General features: G+C 46.3%; 1 protein-coding gene across 2 annotated transcripts in view; it reads left to right on the top strand.

Annotated features, from left to right (window-relative positions):
* The window catches only part of ABITRAM (actin binding transcription modulator), a 756,845-nt gene that overhangs the window by 174,871 nt on the left and 564,738 nt on the right, over positions 1–17,236 (top strand). For both annotated transcript variants that reach the window (XM_086965344.1, XM_086965343.1), the window contains exon 2: positions 5,204–5,255. In XM_086965344.1, coding sequence (XP_086821470.1) covers positions 5,204–5,255 — 52 coding nt within the window. The remainder of the gene's footprint in view (positions 1–5,203; positions 5,256–17,236) is intronic.

Here is a 17,236-nt window from a genome sequence, read left to right as displayed (position 1 = left end):
AGTCGGGAATGCACCCCCTCTCCGCAGGGATGAGGTCCAGGTCCGGAATCCCCCAAGGCAGGTTGCAGTATCTGAGTCCCACTCCAAACACACCCTCAGCCAGATACGTCTCCAGACACAGCGACTGTGTCCGTGTAGGGTGGTAGCTTCAGCAAGGGGATTAAGAGTGAGGGCATGCAGACTGCTGAAGTATGGCCAGGGGGAGCAGGTGGGTGCGCAATTGTGAGGCAGTCGGTACAGGCCCGGGGAGATGGAGGGGCGTGGGACCACACGACGCGGGCAGCGTCCAATATAAAGGCGTTCAGCAGCGGGCAGACAACGGGCAGAATCAATTGTCTCTAGCTCGGTTCCAGTACATGTGTCGCAGGCCCAAACAGCAGTGTGGCAGTCGTTGTGCACCAGCGAGGGAGTTATCAGCACGTGCGTGGCTAGTCGCCCTCAGCAAATTTGGGCAGAGCCCACTCCCCGCCCAAGCGCCATAATCATTCCAATTTGCGCTGGTGTCGGGGGGGGGGGGCGGGGGAACAGTGACGAGTGTTGTACCCCGCTGTCATTTGGGCCCGCCACAGCAAAGAGCTCTCTTGTGTTGGTCACTGGGGGGCAGAGCGGGCCTTCGGCCCGAGTAGCGTGACCTCCAAAGTGTGGGCCCCTCCTTAGTGGTCTCAACAGCGATGCGGCAGGCCTCACGTCGCCAGTCCGATCTGCGAAGCGGGAGGGGGGAAAGGATGTGGAGGAGAGACCCGATGCTCGGGGTCCTCACTATGGTCACCAAAGCCCCCCCCCCTGAAGTCCGCACTCCCCCACTCACCGCCGAGTCAGTCTCCTTGGAGACTTCAATGTCCACAGTGAACTGTCTGACAATGCAGAAGCGCGTAACCTGCTGGCTGATTTATCTGCCCTGGGCTTTAAACAGTGCAACAGAGGTCCGACCCATCGGGCTGGTCACACCCTCGACCTAATTCTGTCCAACTCGCACTCCTTGACTTGTTACCCTCCAATTCAGGTGGAATGGACCGACCACTTTGTCATCAACTTCTCCCTCCCTACCCTTATCAAAGAACGTTCCCAACCTGCTTCCCTCCCGTTATGGCGCAGGCAGTGGTACAAGGTGTCCGCTGACACTTTTAAAACTACTTTCGCACCCCCTGACTTTCTCCCCTCTGACTCCACCAGTTCGGCCCTGTCTAAATACAATGATGCCTTGATCACGGCGGTCAACCTAATTGCCCCTTTAAGACGCTGCAACCGGCGCTCTGACCGCAGGCAGGAACCATGGTACACGGACCTACTGCGTGCGGAGAAAAAGGTCTGCAGGAAGATGGAGAAATCCTGGAGAAGCTCACGCAGTACGGCCGATAAAGATCGCTATAGCTCTGCCATGAGACTCTATCATAAAAACATCAGAGCTGCCCGTAAATCCCACATTGTCTCCCAATTGTCTGAGGCTGGCAATGATTCAAAGCTACTGTACCAGGTTCTCAGCACATTTACCAAGCCCGTCGCCTGTGACAGTCCGGAAATGCTGACCCAAAAACTGTGTGAAGATACTGCTGGGTTCTTTGCCGATAAAATCGATTCTATTTATCGAAACATCTCCCTAGCAAGCCCACCTATTGAGGAAATGGTCCCTTCCTCTAGCCTCCAGCCCGGAACAATCAGCGCTGTTTCTGTTACGCTGTCCTCCATTCCCGAGATTAGCTTAGAACAGGTCAACTCCCTAATTGGGACTATTAAATCAGGCAGCCCAGCGGACCCTGTACCTGCCCGTATCATGCACCTCATTGGGAGTGTCCTCAGTCCCTCCATTCAGATGGTGATCAACCGTTCCCTCTCTGAGGGACGGGTCCCCCGGGAGTTGAAAGAGGCCATGGTCAAGCCCATTAGGAAAAATACCTCCACCCCCTGGTCAGACATGACAAATCTGAGGCCAATCTCCCTCTTGCCGTTCATCAGCAAATTGATGGAGAAGCATGTGAATCACCACCTTTCCAGCTTCATTGAGCAAACCGGCAGTCTGGACCACTCTCAGTCAGGGTTCAGGCCTAGGTATAGCACCGAAACGGCTCTTCTTTCCGTCACAGATGCTATACGCTTGTCCCTGGACAGAGGAATGTCAGTGGTGTTGGTGCTGTTGGACTTGTCCGCAGCATTCGACACCATATCCCACGCCATCCTCCTTACCAGATTAAAGGAGATTGGCATTGATAGATCTGCCTTGGCGTGGTTTACCAGCTTTCTCTCCGAGCGTACCCAGAAGGTGAATATGGGCTCGTTCAGCTCCCCCTCGGCCAGCATCACCAGAGGAGTCCCGCAGGGCTCCTGTCTTAGCCCTACGTTGTTTAACGTATATGTCTCCCCTCTGGCTAATATTATGAGGTCCTTCGGGTTTATGCCCATCTCTTACGCTGACGATACGCAGCTGCTGTTCACTTTTAAAAAATTCACCCCGGAGATAAGACAATCCTTCTCCAACGGCATGACTGCGACCGCCAGCTGGATGGCCACGAACTTTCTCCAGTGCAATGTGGGAAAGTCTGAGGTCATGTTATTCAGAGAGGCAAAAATCCTGTGGACCCCTGACTGGTGGCCCTCCAGTCTGGGTCAGGCCCCTTCCCCTAAACAGGTGGTGAAAAACCTGGGGGTTCGTCTAGACCACGACCTCACCCTTGCCCATCATGCCAGCACCACGGCGGGATCTTGCTTCCACATCATAAGCCTCCTTCGGAAGGTGTTCCCCCTTCTACCAGACAACACAAGAAAGACCTTGGTCCAGGCCCTCGTTCTGAGCCGCCTGGACTACTGTAATGGCCTTCTCTTGGGAGCTAACGAAGGAGTGCTTAATAAACTTCAGGTGGTTCAGAACACCGCGGCCCGCCTGGTGACCAATGCCCCCCCTAGAACTCCATCTTTGCCCCTTCTCAAGGCCCTCCACTGGCTTCCCATCCGTAAACGGGTGGAATTCAAGATTTGCTGTGTGGTACACAAGAGTCTCTACAATCTCGGCCCACACTATTTGGCCGAGAAATTTGTATACCACCGCCCCTGCCGCAATCTCAGGTCCAGCAACCAACTATTACTCCAGGTTCCTAGACATCACAAGACCAGACAGGGAGGTCGTGCCCTTTCCATTTTGGGCCCGCGCCTATGGAACAATCTCCCCCTTTCCCTTAGAGAGTGCCCTAGCCATCTAGCTTTTAGGAAACTCCTAAAGACAACTCTATTCTAGTGTGAGCGCTGTCCGTCCTGTTCTTCACAGCACCGCGCGGAGATACACCTTCGGGTGTGATGCCGGCGCGTTACAAGCCCATAAATAAATAAATAAATAAATAAATAGCTGCAGCTTCAAACCTCAGCGCGGTGTCTCTAGGGGCCTCGATGGGAGAGGCCTGGATCTCTGCCGCAGGAGGTGCGAAACTCGAGACCTCGGCTCAGTAGGCCCGCCGCGCGTCTCAGAGCAGGTCACTCGTTCTCGGCTCTGCGGGTTCCAAACTCGGGCAGAGTCGCAGGATTCAGGTTCCCAGCGTGTGCACACACTCCGGGGCTGCAGTTTGGCAAAAGAAATAAGGCAACTAGCCAGGGTTAAATGTAGTATCGTTCGTATGGGAGGAGGAGCTCCGGACTCAGGCAGCCATCTCGGACGCCGGCTAGCTCCGCCCCCCAATTGTCATATTAATTTGTTACATCTTCACTAAATTCTACCACACATTACAAATACCATTAATACTTATAGAAGAATACTTGATGATGCAAAAATGTGTGCTTAGATTGACATTCAAAGAATGAATTATTGCCTTTAGAGTTGAGGGCCACAATCACAAAATGTTTTAGAATGTATTTCAAGCCTTAAATAAATCAGTCATTTTTTCTTTTATTTTATACTTTTGTTTCATTTTTTGTTTCCTCGAAATAATGTCTAAGGCTCCCAAGGTTTCCCGTTTTTACAGATTTGTACTGATAAATACAGACAAAAAACATCTATTTTTCGGTCTCTTTTTATTTGTAAAAATCGATAAAAACAGAAATGTGTTTGTTTTTGAGTGATTTTAAATACAATCAATTGTGACTAACAGGCCAATACCTGTGTGGGTTACCAGATAAGGGAGTCAAATAGGAGAGAACATTTCCTAATGAGGCTTTAAAATCAGCAGATGTGTACAAGGTTGATACTAAAATGTACACTTTCACACCAGTGTATCGATTTAGCATTTATGGTTATATTATGTGAACCTGTCCCGTGTTCAAGTATGAGTGTACATTTATTGATTAAATAAAGTTGGAAATATACTAGTCTCGGCTTACCTTTTTTCACTAAACCCAAAATAAATATGGCTAAATACAGAAATAATTATCATAGGATAAACAAAAATACATGTAAAAAAAAAATACCATAAAACCATGAGCCTTAGTAATGTCTTAGAATTCGCTCCTGCGATTACAGGTGGTAGCAAGCTAATCCCATGCCTAATTATTTTGTGTATGTTTCGGTCTTTTGACTAATCACCCCTGTAATGGCTATTTAAATCATTATGTTTTTATATTTCAATCAAACTTGGGTCGTGGTATTGGAACTAAATCCTTAACTTATTTTTTCTTGTCAATAATAGTCCTTTGTAGCCATTTAAGGTGTATGATTAAGTCTGCATGGGTTGCCCTTTTCCTAGTAATGATTCTACAATGTGTGTATTTGATCAATATGTGGACACAAAAATGAATAACATTACAGTACATTTAGGGATCACCATAACTTAGTATTTTAGTTTTCAAAAACTTTACTACATGAATTACATGCCCCTCCTTCCAGGTCAGTTTTATGATAGAAAAAAAATGAATCTACAGTTGTAGGTTTTACCTTATGTGCGACCATGACATCCATCTATGTGAATAGTACTAGCATTAGACGTAACATCTGTAGATTGATGTTGCATTAACACCTTTTTAGATTTCCCTATAACTCTTGTTTTATGGGTAGGACCCTTTTTACAAGTTTTTGTTAAAGTCTTCCTTCTATGGATCGCTTTTTTGTTTTATATATGAGGCTCCTATTGATGTAATTCACAACAGTAAGCATAACTAAAATATAAGAACATAAAAACATGCAATTAAAGGCGTTTATCATAATCAAAATGTTGATATAAATATGTGTTAAAATAGTTTCAGTCCTTTAACTATGTTGCATGATTCTTTTTTTTTTACTTCTTTTCAGATGTGAAAGGGAAGGCATGTGAAGATCATTGTATATTGCAACATTCTAATAGGCAAGTACATTGGTGTCCATATCTACGGTAAAGATTTACAGTGTGATGTTCAAAGGGAAAAGGTTGTATGTGGACCTAGCTACAAAACTGTGATTACAAATGTAAAGGGCTGCTGTGTAGCTGTCGTTCGCATGTGACATGCCGTAGCATCAAGAATTCATTTAAGTCTGCTGTGTTTGTTACACACATCAATTGGTATATCAGAGTAGCAATGGAGAAAGTGTATGCGCACAAAGCATAAATTAAAGAAAAGCAAACCTTTATTGTTCCTGAATTTAGTTTCTTTTAAATATAACAAAATTACAGCATTGCAGTCCTTTCTCAGTTATCAAAAATCCCCCCATAACAACTTGTTGCTACACTTACAAAAATGAGTCTTCAGCTGATATCGTTGTCTAAATTCATCATACCTCTTAAAGAAAGGGAAGCAAAGCCATAGAAAACCAAAACACAAAATTCTTCATAGTTTATATGTTGTCCCAAAAACATAATTCAGCTGTATGTCTCAACAAAGGAACAATTGATTGCAATACATTTTCTAAGGTGTAGCTGCTTTCCAAAAATGTCTTTTCCAAACCCTTCCAGTTTCATCAACTGTGCCTACCACTTTTTGACTCTGGGCTTGGAAGGATCCTTCAATTTGGTTATTATAATCTTTTTAACTGTCAGTAAGGCTTTAGGGCCATATGTACATAGAATAGGTACAGTTATTAAATCCAAATTGCTATTTGGAAATCGCTTTCCTCATATATGCAACTTTTTGGTTCATACTTGCGATTCATAGTGGGTCGCAAATCAATATACCTCATAAATATTAATCAGGTAAGTCAAAGTTTGCGACCCATTAGGAATTGCAGCTGAGGTCAGCAGACCACTATGTCTGTGATTGTGCTTTTGTAAAGTTTTTTTTTTTTTTACTGTTGAAATGCAATCCCTTTTTCCCTAAAGGAAATCTAGATGCGTTTCAACAATAAAAACATAATTCCCAAGATTCACAAAGGGGAAGGGGTGCCATGGGGACCCCTGCCAATTTGCAAATGCATTACCACCAACTTTGAGTTGGAGGTAAGGTGCAAATGTTTTGTGACCGCAATCTGGTCACAAAACATTCATACATACCAATGTGATTCGATATTTGGGAGAGGCGCCCTTAACACACCCCTTCAAAATACCAAATCGCAAAACCCAAATTGCGGTTCAGTAACAAGTTACTGAAGCTCAATTTGGGCTTTCCACATCCCAAAAAGCATTTTTTCAGTCGTAAACGGGCTGATTTTGGAATTTGGCCCATTTGCACCCAGGAAAAGACTTCATACATATGCCACAAACCATTTTGCACAGACTAGCATCAAACCATAATGCATACATTATTTTGTTCTAATTAATTCACATGAATGACTGATGCATACTTTGTCCTGCAGATTTCTCACCTTCTGAATAGTCTGGAAAGAAATGTCCTCAACAGTAGCTCTCATACGCTGTGACCCAAAGATTTCATGCAAAGAATCTCCTGTGTTATTAATACCTTATTTTACTTGCCATGCAAAAGTGCAGGTAGCCAATGTGTTGAAGCAAATATATATTTGCAAATATATATCCCATTCTTCCATGAGTGTGTGCAGTATCATGCTTAGCAACCCAAGGTAAGCCTTAGCAGGCTTCTCCTATATCGATCATTGTCCATGTCGCTGCAATGCAATAGGGAGGGTCCAACATTGACCGGCCCCTAGGCATGAAAGAACCCTTGTGAGGAGTGCGCCATTACAATGCCCTGTGGTATTTGTATCTGTATTTATTAAGCGCAACAATCATCCCAGGGAACAACACAGCGCTAGAACAGCATTATTCCGGTATGGCAGTGAAGAATATCCTAATAGTTTTAAGGCCTGAGATTTCAGACAAAAGGTGATGCGTGTTTTTGGTTATGTTTTAGGGGACCGCTATGTTTTTAGTTTCTTCCTGAAGGACAAATGTTCGTCCGTTAGGCGAAGCTCTAAGGGAAGCTCATTCCAATGGACCGCCGCCAGATTGGAGAACGACCGCCCTCTGGCTCTTACCTTTTTAATCCGTTTAGTCTTGGCCATAGCCTGATGACGGTATCTCCGATTTCGGGTGGGCATATAAAATTCAATGTTATTTCTTAGGATTCGAGGGCCCATTTTATGTAGTGCTCAGGAGTTTGAACTTAGCCCTTTGGCGAATGGCCAGCCAGTGTAATTCTTTTAGACTTTCAGTTGCTGAGCTGTACTTGCTCTTGTTTGCAGACCAATCTAGCAGCAGCATTCTTGACCACCTGTAATCGGGAGAAAAGGTAGTCAGACATGCCCACATAGAGAGCATACCCATAATCTAGTCTGCTAGAAAGTAGCGACTGCGTAATGGATTGTCTACAGTTGAAGGAAATCTTTGAAAAGAGTCTAGGCAATAGTTTCAACAGAGCAAAGCTCTTTCCACATAGTGCTCGACCTTGGTCTTGCATTGTTAGAGTATTGTCGATGAGAATGTGCAAGTTCTTTGCCATGTGCTTGGGTTCTGGGGCGGCCCCCAGTGCCTAGGGCCACCGGGTGTTGTCCCGAATTAAGTGTGCTCCACCAAAAAGTAAGATCTCAGACTTTTTGGTGTTTAGTTTCAGGCTGTGTTCCATCATCCAAGTTGCTGTTTCTGTAAGACAGTTAATTAGGTTGTGTTTAGTATTTTCATGCCTTTCTTCAAAGGCAATTAGCAGCTGAGTATCATCAGCGTAAGAGCAAATATTGAAGGCCCATTTCCTGCTGATCTCCGTCAGGGTGGAGACATAGGCATTAAAGAGTGGGGCTCAAAGAGGCCCCCTGTGGTACTCCGTGCTTGATAGTTCCTGAGCTAGAAAGGTGGAGGCCCATTTGGATTTTTTGTTTTATGTTGGATAAAAAAGAGGTGAACCACTGAAGGGCTTTTAAATATATTCCTTTTTCGTACAGAATATGTAGTGGGTGGTCATGGGAAAAGAATCGAAAGCCGCTGTTAAGTCCAGAAGTATCAGTGCAGCGGCTTTCCCTTGATCTATCAAGGTCCTGATGTTAGCTGATACTGCAAGTAGAGTGGCTTCTGTGTTATTCGCTCTAAAACCGGTCTGGGAAGGGTCTAGTAATTCATTAGTTTCCTAGAAGTTTACCAATTGCTTGTTCACCAGTTTCCCCAACACCTTGGACGGTAAGGTAATTGAGAGATTGGCCGGTAACTGGCAGGGTTGTAAATTTCTAGACCAGCTTTTTTTAATAATGGGAATACTATGGTTTCTTTCCATATGTCCGGGCAGGATGCTTGTTGTGAACCATTTTAGACACTATTGTAAATTTCCTGATTCATGCCCTTATGTAGGTATAAATCACCATGTCCTTATATAGGCATAAGAATCATAACCATATTTAGTCGTAGCTCATGCAGGCCAAGTACGGCAGGGCTACTTCCACTAGTTCAGAAAATCTACAACAATTTCTTGGAAAACGCTGCTTCAGCAGCTAGGGACTTTACCTTGCTCGAGAACTGACTTGTCCAAGAACTCCATGAAGTTTTCAAAGAACTGAGAGTCTTTAATGACGTTATTATGTCCACCTTTAGGTCAAAGTCGGCAACTTCAAGGTATAAATATGCCCACACTGGCCTTAGCGAACACACAGTGGTTTGGAGCAGTTCGACTATCTACTTGCCCGACGCATCCTGCTACTGCAAGTGCCGAAGGAAGCCAACCCTCCAGCAGACGCACTGAGAGAGACGCTGTCTTTTCTCCTTCCGAGAAATCCAGCTCCAGTGTTTCCAAGCTACCCTTGCAGGTTGTTGGGAATTAGAGTCCTGAGCCTGACCTTCATTCCAAACTAAGGTACGGAGCTGATTAAACCCTAAGAGAAATCTTGGACAGATTCTTGGCAAAAGAATACTATATTTATGCTACACCTCACTTACTTCTTCCCTCGTACTAAGCTTAGGTTAGGTACATCGGGGTAGGCGTATTTTAGAAGCACCAGTTGAATACATTTAGCCTCTGTTATTTATGTATGTATTTATCTATGGTTTACGAACCATACAATGCTCTTACAGTATTATTTTATTCCACTCTTTATACTGTATGCATTATATTTTACAACCAGTTTTACGATTGTAGCAGTTCATTTCTTATGCTGGAGAAAGAAGACTGTTCAATAAATACTTTTATTGAAAACGCCAGTCTCTATTTTTCAGCACCTCTGGCAAAACGAAGCATGCACGATTGACTGAGTGAAATATCGGTCTATTGTTTCCACGACTCTGAAGATCAGTTTTATCTTGGGGAAACAAAGTTGACATGTTTATGCGGTTGTCAGAAACTAATCCCTTCTTGTGAATTTGAGAAAGATTCTAGTGGCCTCTGAGCTCGCTGGCATTCACAATTAAGTCTAATGTATTCGATGGAGACTTAGTAGACCTCAGTCCTACGTCTAATCTATAGGATATATTATTCCAATGCGCAGAGCCTATTGGGAATATAGGAACTACACTACATGCTGAGTCTAGAGATTTATTAAAAATGCGAGAGACATACAGGCTTAGGACAGAGGCAAGTTTTGAGAAAATAAAGGGAGGACAGGGGTAGAGTGGAGATCCTGATTTAACCTCCATCATAGCTTTTGTAACTTCATCTGAAAAAGGGGCCAGGTTGCCTAAATAAGCCTGTGCTTTGGGGGTGTGGTGCTGATGTCTCACTGTCTGATTTATTGACCGTGAATTGGCTATTAAAGAGAGTACATTTTAGTGACTTTATCAGTTAAGAAGTTGTTGATTATCTCGCAATTATCAACAGAAGGGGTCATCGTGTGAATCATACTAGCTGGTTTACAGAGTTCCTTCACTATATTGTATAGTTCTTTAGAAGAGTTACAATCCTCTTCAATTCTTTTTGTATAATAGAGGTTTTTTTGCGCTTTTAAGGGCATTATGATCGATTTTTAAATCCTCTTTGTAGAGAAGTCTATCATTGTTTTCGTTGGATAGTCTCCACCTGTGTTCTAGGGTTTTACATCTCCTTTTTTGTAATTTTAGCTCTAAAGAATACCATTCCTCAGATGGTATTTTCCTGCTAGATTTATTTACTACTCATGGGGCACAGAGGTCCAATGCATTAATGATGTCATTATGCAAATGTTCAGCCTCAGCCTGGGCAGAGAGTGTTTTCGCAATATTTAGGTCGCAAGCCAAAAAATGGGACGCAAACAACTCGGGGGGGTAATAAGGTTCCATGGCCTTTTTGTCGCTGTAGTTTGTGTGGGCGCCTTGGTTAGCTTAATTGGCAGTTTAAGGGAAAAGGAGATTAGGAAGTGGTCAGTCCATGGCAGAGGTGTGACCTCAGAAACTTTGGTATCCTCGATGTAAGAAAATAGATGATCCAGTGTATGCCCATCCATATGGGTTTTCCTTTAATCCATTGTTTTAATTGCAGTATCTGGCTGTCACTTTTTAAGTGTTTCACTGTTGGGCCACTGGAATTTTTGAAGTGAACATTAAAGTCACCAATAGCTACGAAGTGTTTGTTTTAGGCAGGCAGGGAACAATTGGGACATCAGTTTAGTGCTAAACTCTGTCTTGTATCCAGGAGGATTATAAATCACTGCCCCTCCGAGCAGAAAATCCTCTGGCTGGGGGGACATTGAAGGCAATGATGTGTAGGGACCACCCCCATCCTCCATAGCCTTTCTTTGGTAAAGTAGCTTTGAAGAAGGTATATTTCAGTTGGACAGCGCAAATTCTGGTTGTGATGCCAGATTTGTGCAAGGATTCAAAGGCCTTATGGCAATCATTGTCTGCAGTTGGGCTCAGGGCTCATTCAATTGCTTCACGCAGTTGCATAAAGGAGTCTAATATTAATCACTAGGAATATAGATATACTTGAGTTTTTACGCTCACTAGGGTGTTTGAGTATGATCTTGGTTTGTAGAAGGCTGTAATCTGGGAGGCCCTCAAGAATAGAGTTGTTTGATGTGAGGGCGTGTCTAAGTTGTACATACTACTAAAATTGGCTATGGCGATGACAAAACTCTTTATGTAAGTCTTTGAAAGATTTGAGCATTGTCCCTGTCGTTATGTTATGTTATGTTATGTTAATGGTTTGTTTGAGCGCACAGCTGCCCCAGCTAGGGGGCGTCTCGGCGCTCACCGTAACATAGTACCGGAAAAAGAAACTGCAATAGAGAAAAACCTAAGTCAAAGGAAAAAGAAAGGACTTAATGGCTTTCCGAAAAGGGAGAAGTAATCGATGCTACGAATAGATACAGGCAAGGAGTTCCACAGTTTGGCCACCAACAGTCGGAAAGAACGACCTCCAACACGGCAGAGTCTGAACTTGGGTATGTTTACCAGATGTTGACCTAAGGAACGCAAGTAACGCTGAGGAGTGTACGGAGTTAAGAGTGGGCGGAGTAATTCAGGGCTGGTGCCTTTCAAGATTTTAAACGCTACAGTGTTGACACCCTGATGAGGTCTTATTGCTGAACCCCCCTCATAGTTCCACCACCTGTTGGAGTTGCTTACCAGCCCAGAGAAGTGTTACTAATGTCAAGCATTAGGCAAACCCCGGGCCCCAAGTGCAGCGTTCCAAACTGTGAACACCACTGTTGTAGCACAGAGAAGAGGGAGCATGCTTGAGCCACTGACCTCTAATCCGTTGAACCTCCATTCATTAAGGACAAGTAGGTGGGAAGCCCTGTAATATGAAACTGTACCTGGAGTGGCAATACTCCCCATTGTAGGTAGACTTGAAGCATTTTGTCAATGCAATTTATGGAGTTTAGTGATCCCACAAAATGTCACGCAGCACGCCATTAAGCTGGGAAATGAAGGAAGTGGGGACGGGGTATGTTAAGCTCTGGGGCTGGTAATGAAGGCGCAACAATGCTACGATCTTAAAAATCACTCATCTGCCCATGAAAGAGAAGGGGATTTTGGACTAAAATGCGATGTCCTTAGTCAGTCTATCCATTAGGGGTTCTGATATATTCTTCTGTGCTTGTTGAAGATCCCTCGAAACTTGTAAACCCAGATGTTTGAATCCATCTCTCAGCACCTAGATGTCGCTTGTCCACGCCGTAGGGGCGTAAGAGGAGTGGGTCACATGTATGGAGGATCTTGCTGTGTCAATTCTAAGGCCTGTAAAGTTGCCAAATGCACTCTGGATATTGAGGACCCATGGTTCAACCATTCCAGGTCATTTAAGTAGACAAGATCGTAGTCTGTGTAGAACACCATTCTCTCCACGATGCCCTCTCAATCTCTTTACCTGTGCGTCTGTCTGAAGCCATGATAGAAAAGGCTTTATGGCCCGCACATAGAGGAGATGGGACAGGGTGCAACTCGGTGGGTTACCACGTTGGAAAGCGAACTCGCGTGACACACTGCAACCTATTTTGATTGAAGTCCTACATCTTAACTGAAATCTTGCAGCTGCCCTCTGCAGCTCCTTAACCATTTCTTCCGTTCACAGAGGTGCTTTTGATGCCAGTTCTAGCTGCATGGTCTAGCAGACCACAGATCAACTGCAGTGTGTTTAGAAACCTCCAAACAGACTTTGATGTGCAGTCTGGATTCCACTGAAAAAGCTTGATCCATGGCTACAGCATTAGGGCTGTCACCCTCGAACAGTTAAAGTGTTGTGACCCAAAAGAGCCATCGCACGGCTTGTGCTGTTCTCGACCCCAGTGTCCAATTTGGGTGCTGCAGTGTAAATAAGGGCCTTCACTCTGGTACAGTGCAGTACCAAGGAAGAGGGCTGATGCCCTGGTTCAGTGCTGTGACTCAAAAGGGTTGTCGCCAGGAGTGCGCTGTTTGTTACCTCAGTTGCCAGGAGTGGGCGAGACTGCTGTGAAGAAGAATGCCGTCATGCTGGAGTAGCGTGCATTAGAACAGTGTTGTGGGTTGTGACCTGAAGGAGAAGAGCACCAATTCCATAACCATAAACCAAGAGCACCCGAGACGGCCGCAAGACTCAGAAACACTTGCCACATGAGTGGGGGAGAGCTGTCGATGCTTTCCACCTTGCCACAGCATTCAGACTTTTGCTCACTGCTGGGCCGATGACATGCACCAGGGCCTGTCAAACCGTAGCTCCACGCGAGAGTTAGTAAGACTGATCGCTGGACCATCTATCCCCATGGGAACTTGTTTTGACTACAAGAGCTACTGAGTTAACTTTTATTTATTTCACGGGTTCATTACAGCAAGCAAGATTGTGATGTACATATAGAATTTTTTTTTTTTTTTTTAAAACCGATTTTATTTGTCAGGGGTCACATATGATGCAAGGGCCCCGAAACCCGGAGTTTCTGCACACATTAATATATCAGCAGTACAATCCTAGACACTTTACATCAAAGCAAACAACACCCCCCTCCCCCACCCTCCATTTGTGCCCATGCTGCCACCTAATTACATAGAATCTGTACATTGCATGTCAAGTCCAACGAAACACTCCCTACTCTCCATCCAGGAGCCACTTGTCAAAAATCCGGGTGGTCAATCCGCCCAGGCGGCGGGTCCAGGTCCAGACCACAATAGTCTGCCCATCGCTTCCATATCTTAAAATGTTTACGGAGGCATCCCCTGGCTTCGAATATAGGCTGCTTGAGTCCCACACAAGTCCATCCCATTCTTCCAAGCAGGCAGCGGTGAGGCTTGGGGCGCCTTCCACGCCTTAGCAATGTCTCTCTTTGCCAGCGTTAAACCGAGCACTAGCAAGTGGTGCTTATATCTATTGCCCCCTATCCCCTCCATCACGTGCAGCAGGGTTAATTTCGGTGTGCGCGGGAGCACCTACGCCAGAACCTCAGACAGACAAATGAACCCTTGCAGAGCTGAACACTCCCACACAGTATGGAAAGCGTGCCCTCCTCTACACCACAGCGGAGGCAGTCGGGAGAACTGATCATGCCCGCCCTCCAAAGGCGCATCCGGGTGAAATATTTGCGGTGTAAGTATTTGATGCGAATCAGTTGCAAGTGCGTGGATATGGCCGCTCCCCTCGGACTAGCCAGGGCCTCAGCCCAATCCTCCTCCTCCAAGTCCCCCACGTCCCCACCCCATGCTGCCCTGAGTCAGTGTAGGTCTGTGGAGCAGTGGTGCACCAACGTCTGGTAAATATGTGAGATTTTCTTGTCTGGGAGTTCGTCCATGAACACCTTGGCCTCTTATCGGGCTGAATTCTTGAAGGGACCCTACGTCCGTCAAGTAAGGCAGTAGGGCGTGCCTGAACTGGAGGTATTTAAAAAATTGGGAACGTTGCATCCCGTACTCATCTTGTAGATTCTGAAAGGACTTCAGGGTACAGCCCATCATGACATCGCCCAACGAGGAGATCCCTATTGCATACCAACCTCCAAAACCCCTTCCGGGCATTCAGATCGGGAAACCGACCATTGCGCCACATAGGAGTCTCTTGGGTCAGCACATTCCACTACCCCATCCTACTCAGACCCCGCCTCCAGACAGAGAAAACCACCTGTGTGGCGGATGGGAGGTGTCGCCGAAGCGGCGCAGAAGACAGCAGAGCATGGACGGACATGGTACCCATCAAGTGTCGCTCTACCGCGTAGGCTGGGTCACCCCGATCCCCATACCACCATTCGTTGAGTATCAACAAATGCGCCGCCTGATAATACGAATGAATATCGGACGTAGCAAGCCCTCCCGAGTAGGTAGACCGAAAACACGTACGCAAAGCCACCCGTGCAATCGCCCCTCCCATAGGAACCCACCCAGCACAGAGTTGCCCTGCCGGAACCAATGGGGCGTAATCGTAAAGGGATGGGTCTGTAGCTGGTACAGTAGACGGGGAAGCGACACCATTTTGAAGATCGACGATCTGCCATAGATCGTTAAATTGAAAGAACAAGGGAACCCACTCGGTAAGCAAGGACCAAGGGTACCAGAATCCGAAAGCAACAACGGTCCTTACACGAGGAAATACGGTGTCAAATAATTATAGGCCACAATATGCACTTTAATGAAAGGAGAAGTCCAGCCGGACCTCAAATTTAATCGATAAGAAGATGAAAATGATATCAAACAAACATAAATACAGTGGGACACAATCCTGTATCCAACAAGGCTAGACAAACAATAGACACTGTACAAAAGGTAAGGAGTTTCTCAGGCAATTAGCAAATTGTGAGCAGCTACAGAATTGGTAGAATTGATTTAGCTTGACTCGTGTTGAAAAAACAAAATTATGCCACATAATAGTGAACTCATGTTTAGACTACATTTACTGTCGACGGCGTTTCGATCATATCTAAGTCAAGGATCATCATCTGGACAACCAGTGTATTGCCTGCATAGAAAGCCTGTATTTACAAAGAGGAGACAAAACATATAAAACGTAAATTACCCCTCTGACCTCTAACAATAGCTTCGAGCAGTTACAGTTTACACGCCATGCTTAAGGAGAAACCTTACATACGTGTAGGTGAATACCAAAAGTAAGTGCCAACCATACACGGCGCAAGTGCCATAAAAACCATATGTAATTAAGGGTAGGGACTAACGTGTGTAGGTCAGAATTACCCATGCAATAGGAAGGCACCAAGGAATGTGCCAAGTAAAACCTAATTCGAGAAGGGAATAAAAAGGGGGGGAGGAAAGGGGTTAATTTGCCTAGACTAGGGACCATGTGGTGGCCTCTAACATCAGCAATGATTGGACGCGGTCAAGGACCAGAATTGTCACGTTCAGGCACTTGGTGACAAGTAACCAATACGTGAGGAAAATTGTACCCAAGGTTGGGCATACCACAATGCAAGTGGAATTACGAAGCCGGGCTTACCTTGAGGGCACTGTGATCAATAACACAGTATGCTGACTGCAGCCGGTCCACCACGAAACGTTATGGGGGGTCCAGACCGGGAACACTGTCAAAAGGACAGGGAATTATAATGGAGTAGGACCAGGGAGATTTAATTAGTTCATAGAAAGGAAGATCGCTTACCCAATTTCGTCAAGATAAAGGGGGAATGAAGAATGGTAAAGGCCTGCAATAAGGCACCTGTTAGAAAAAACCAGACAAGGGTTAAAGATCCGAGGGGGCGTGGCTTGGGCGCCGATGGCGATGGTCGCCTGAGAGCTCGGCTCCGGGACTGAGCCCGTGATTATCCTGTAAATCGGAGGCTGCGGGGCACCCCGGACCCCGCATTCTGATGAACGGACCGACGACGACCTGCCGGGGCCCTTGATGTGGCTCGGACGAGTGGTGATCCGGCGTAAAACCGAAGTTTGCGGAGTTGCGGAGTGCGACCCAACATGGCGCCCGGACTTCATTGTCCCCCTAGCCGGATCCATTGAACTGGAGGAGCGTCGCCAGCGGCATCTCGCCCCCGGCTTGGCCATCCCCTGCTGATTTGTGCACTAGATATCGGCCAGATCGGACTTTCTACAACAAGAATGCACTCGGTTGGGTGACTGGGCGGATGCCCACGTTATAGTGGATCCCGGGAGCGGACGTCGGGTGAACCAGGCGGTGGCCCCACTCACGACACCGCACCTAGCTACATTTTCCTGGCCAGTCCACTTCTATGGGAGGCGCGACACCCTGGCGCCACAAATTGTCCGGGGGAGTTGGTGACCCTCACCCCGGGACTTTAGCGGCTGAGCGGGCCTGCCCGACCTGGAGGCGGTTGTCTCCGCCCCCTTATCGGTGCCCTCGGACGCCGCGGTGGTGGCGCGAGCCGAAGCGGAGAAGTTCCCACAGGCCCTGGAGAAGGAGGCCTCCGATATTCGACTTGAGGTCCAGTAACCGGGAGGGTCGTGGTCGGCATCTGCACCCGGAGACGCCTGCTCCTGGACCATCACGGAGTGCCCCCGGCGACATGGGGAAACCTAGAGGAGCCAAGGGGACTACCCCTACCGCCTCAGACTCGGAGACCCAGGACAAAGAGGAACATGGGGACCCAAAGAGTTCTGGTGGTGCATCGATGCAACAGCAATTCGAC

Source organism: Lissotriton vulgaris, chromosome 4_1, assembly GCF_964263255.1.
Source record: "Lissotriton vulgaris chromosome 4_1, aLisVul1.2, whole genome shotgun sequence".
In the NCBI taxonomy this organism is placed as follows: domain Eukaryota; kingdom Metazoa; phylum Chordata; class Amphibia; order Caudata; family Salamandridae; genus Lissotriton; species Lissotriton vulgaris.
The sequence above is the reverse complement of the archived record's forward strand: the minus strand, read 5'-3'. Positions and strand labels throughout refer to the sequence as shown.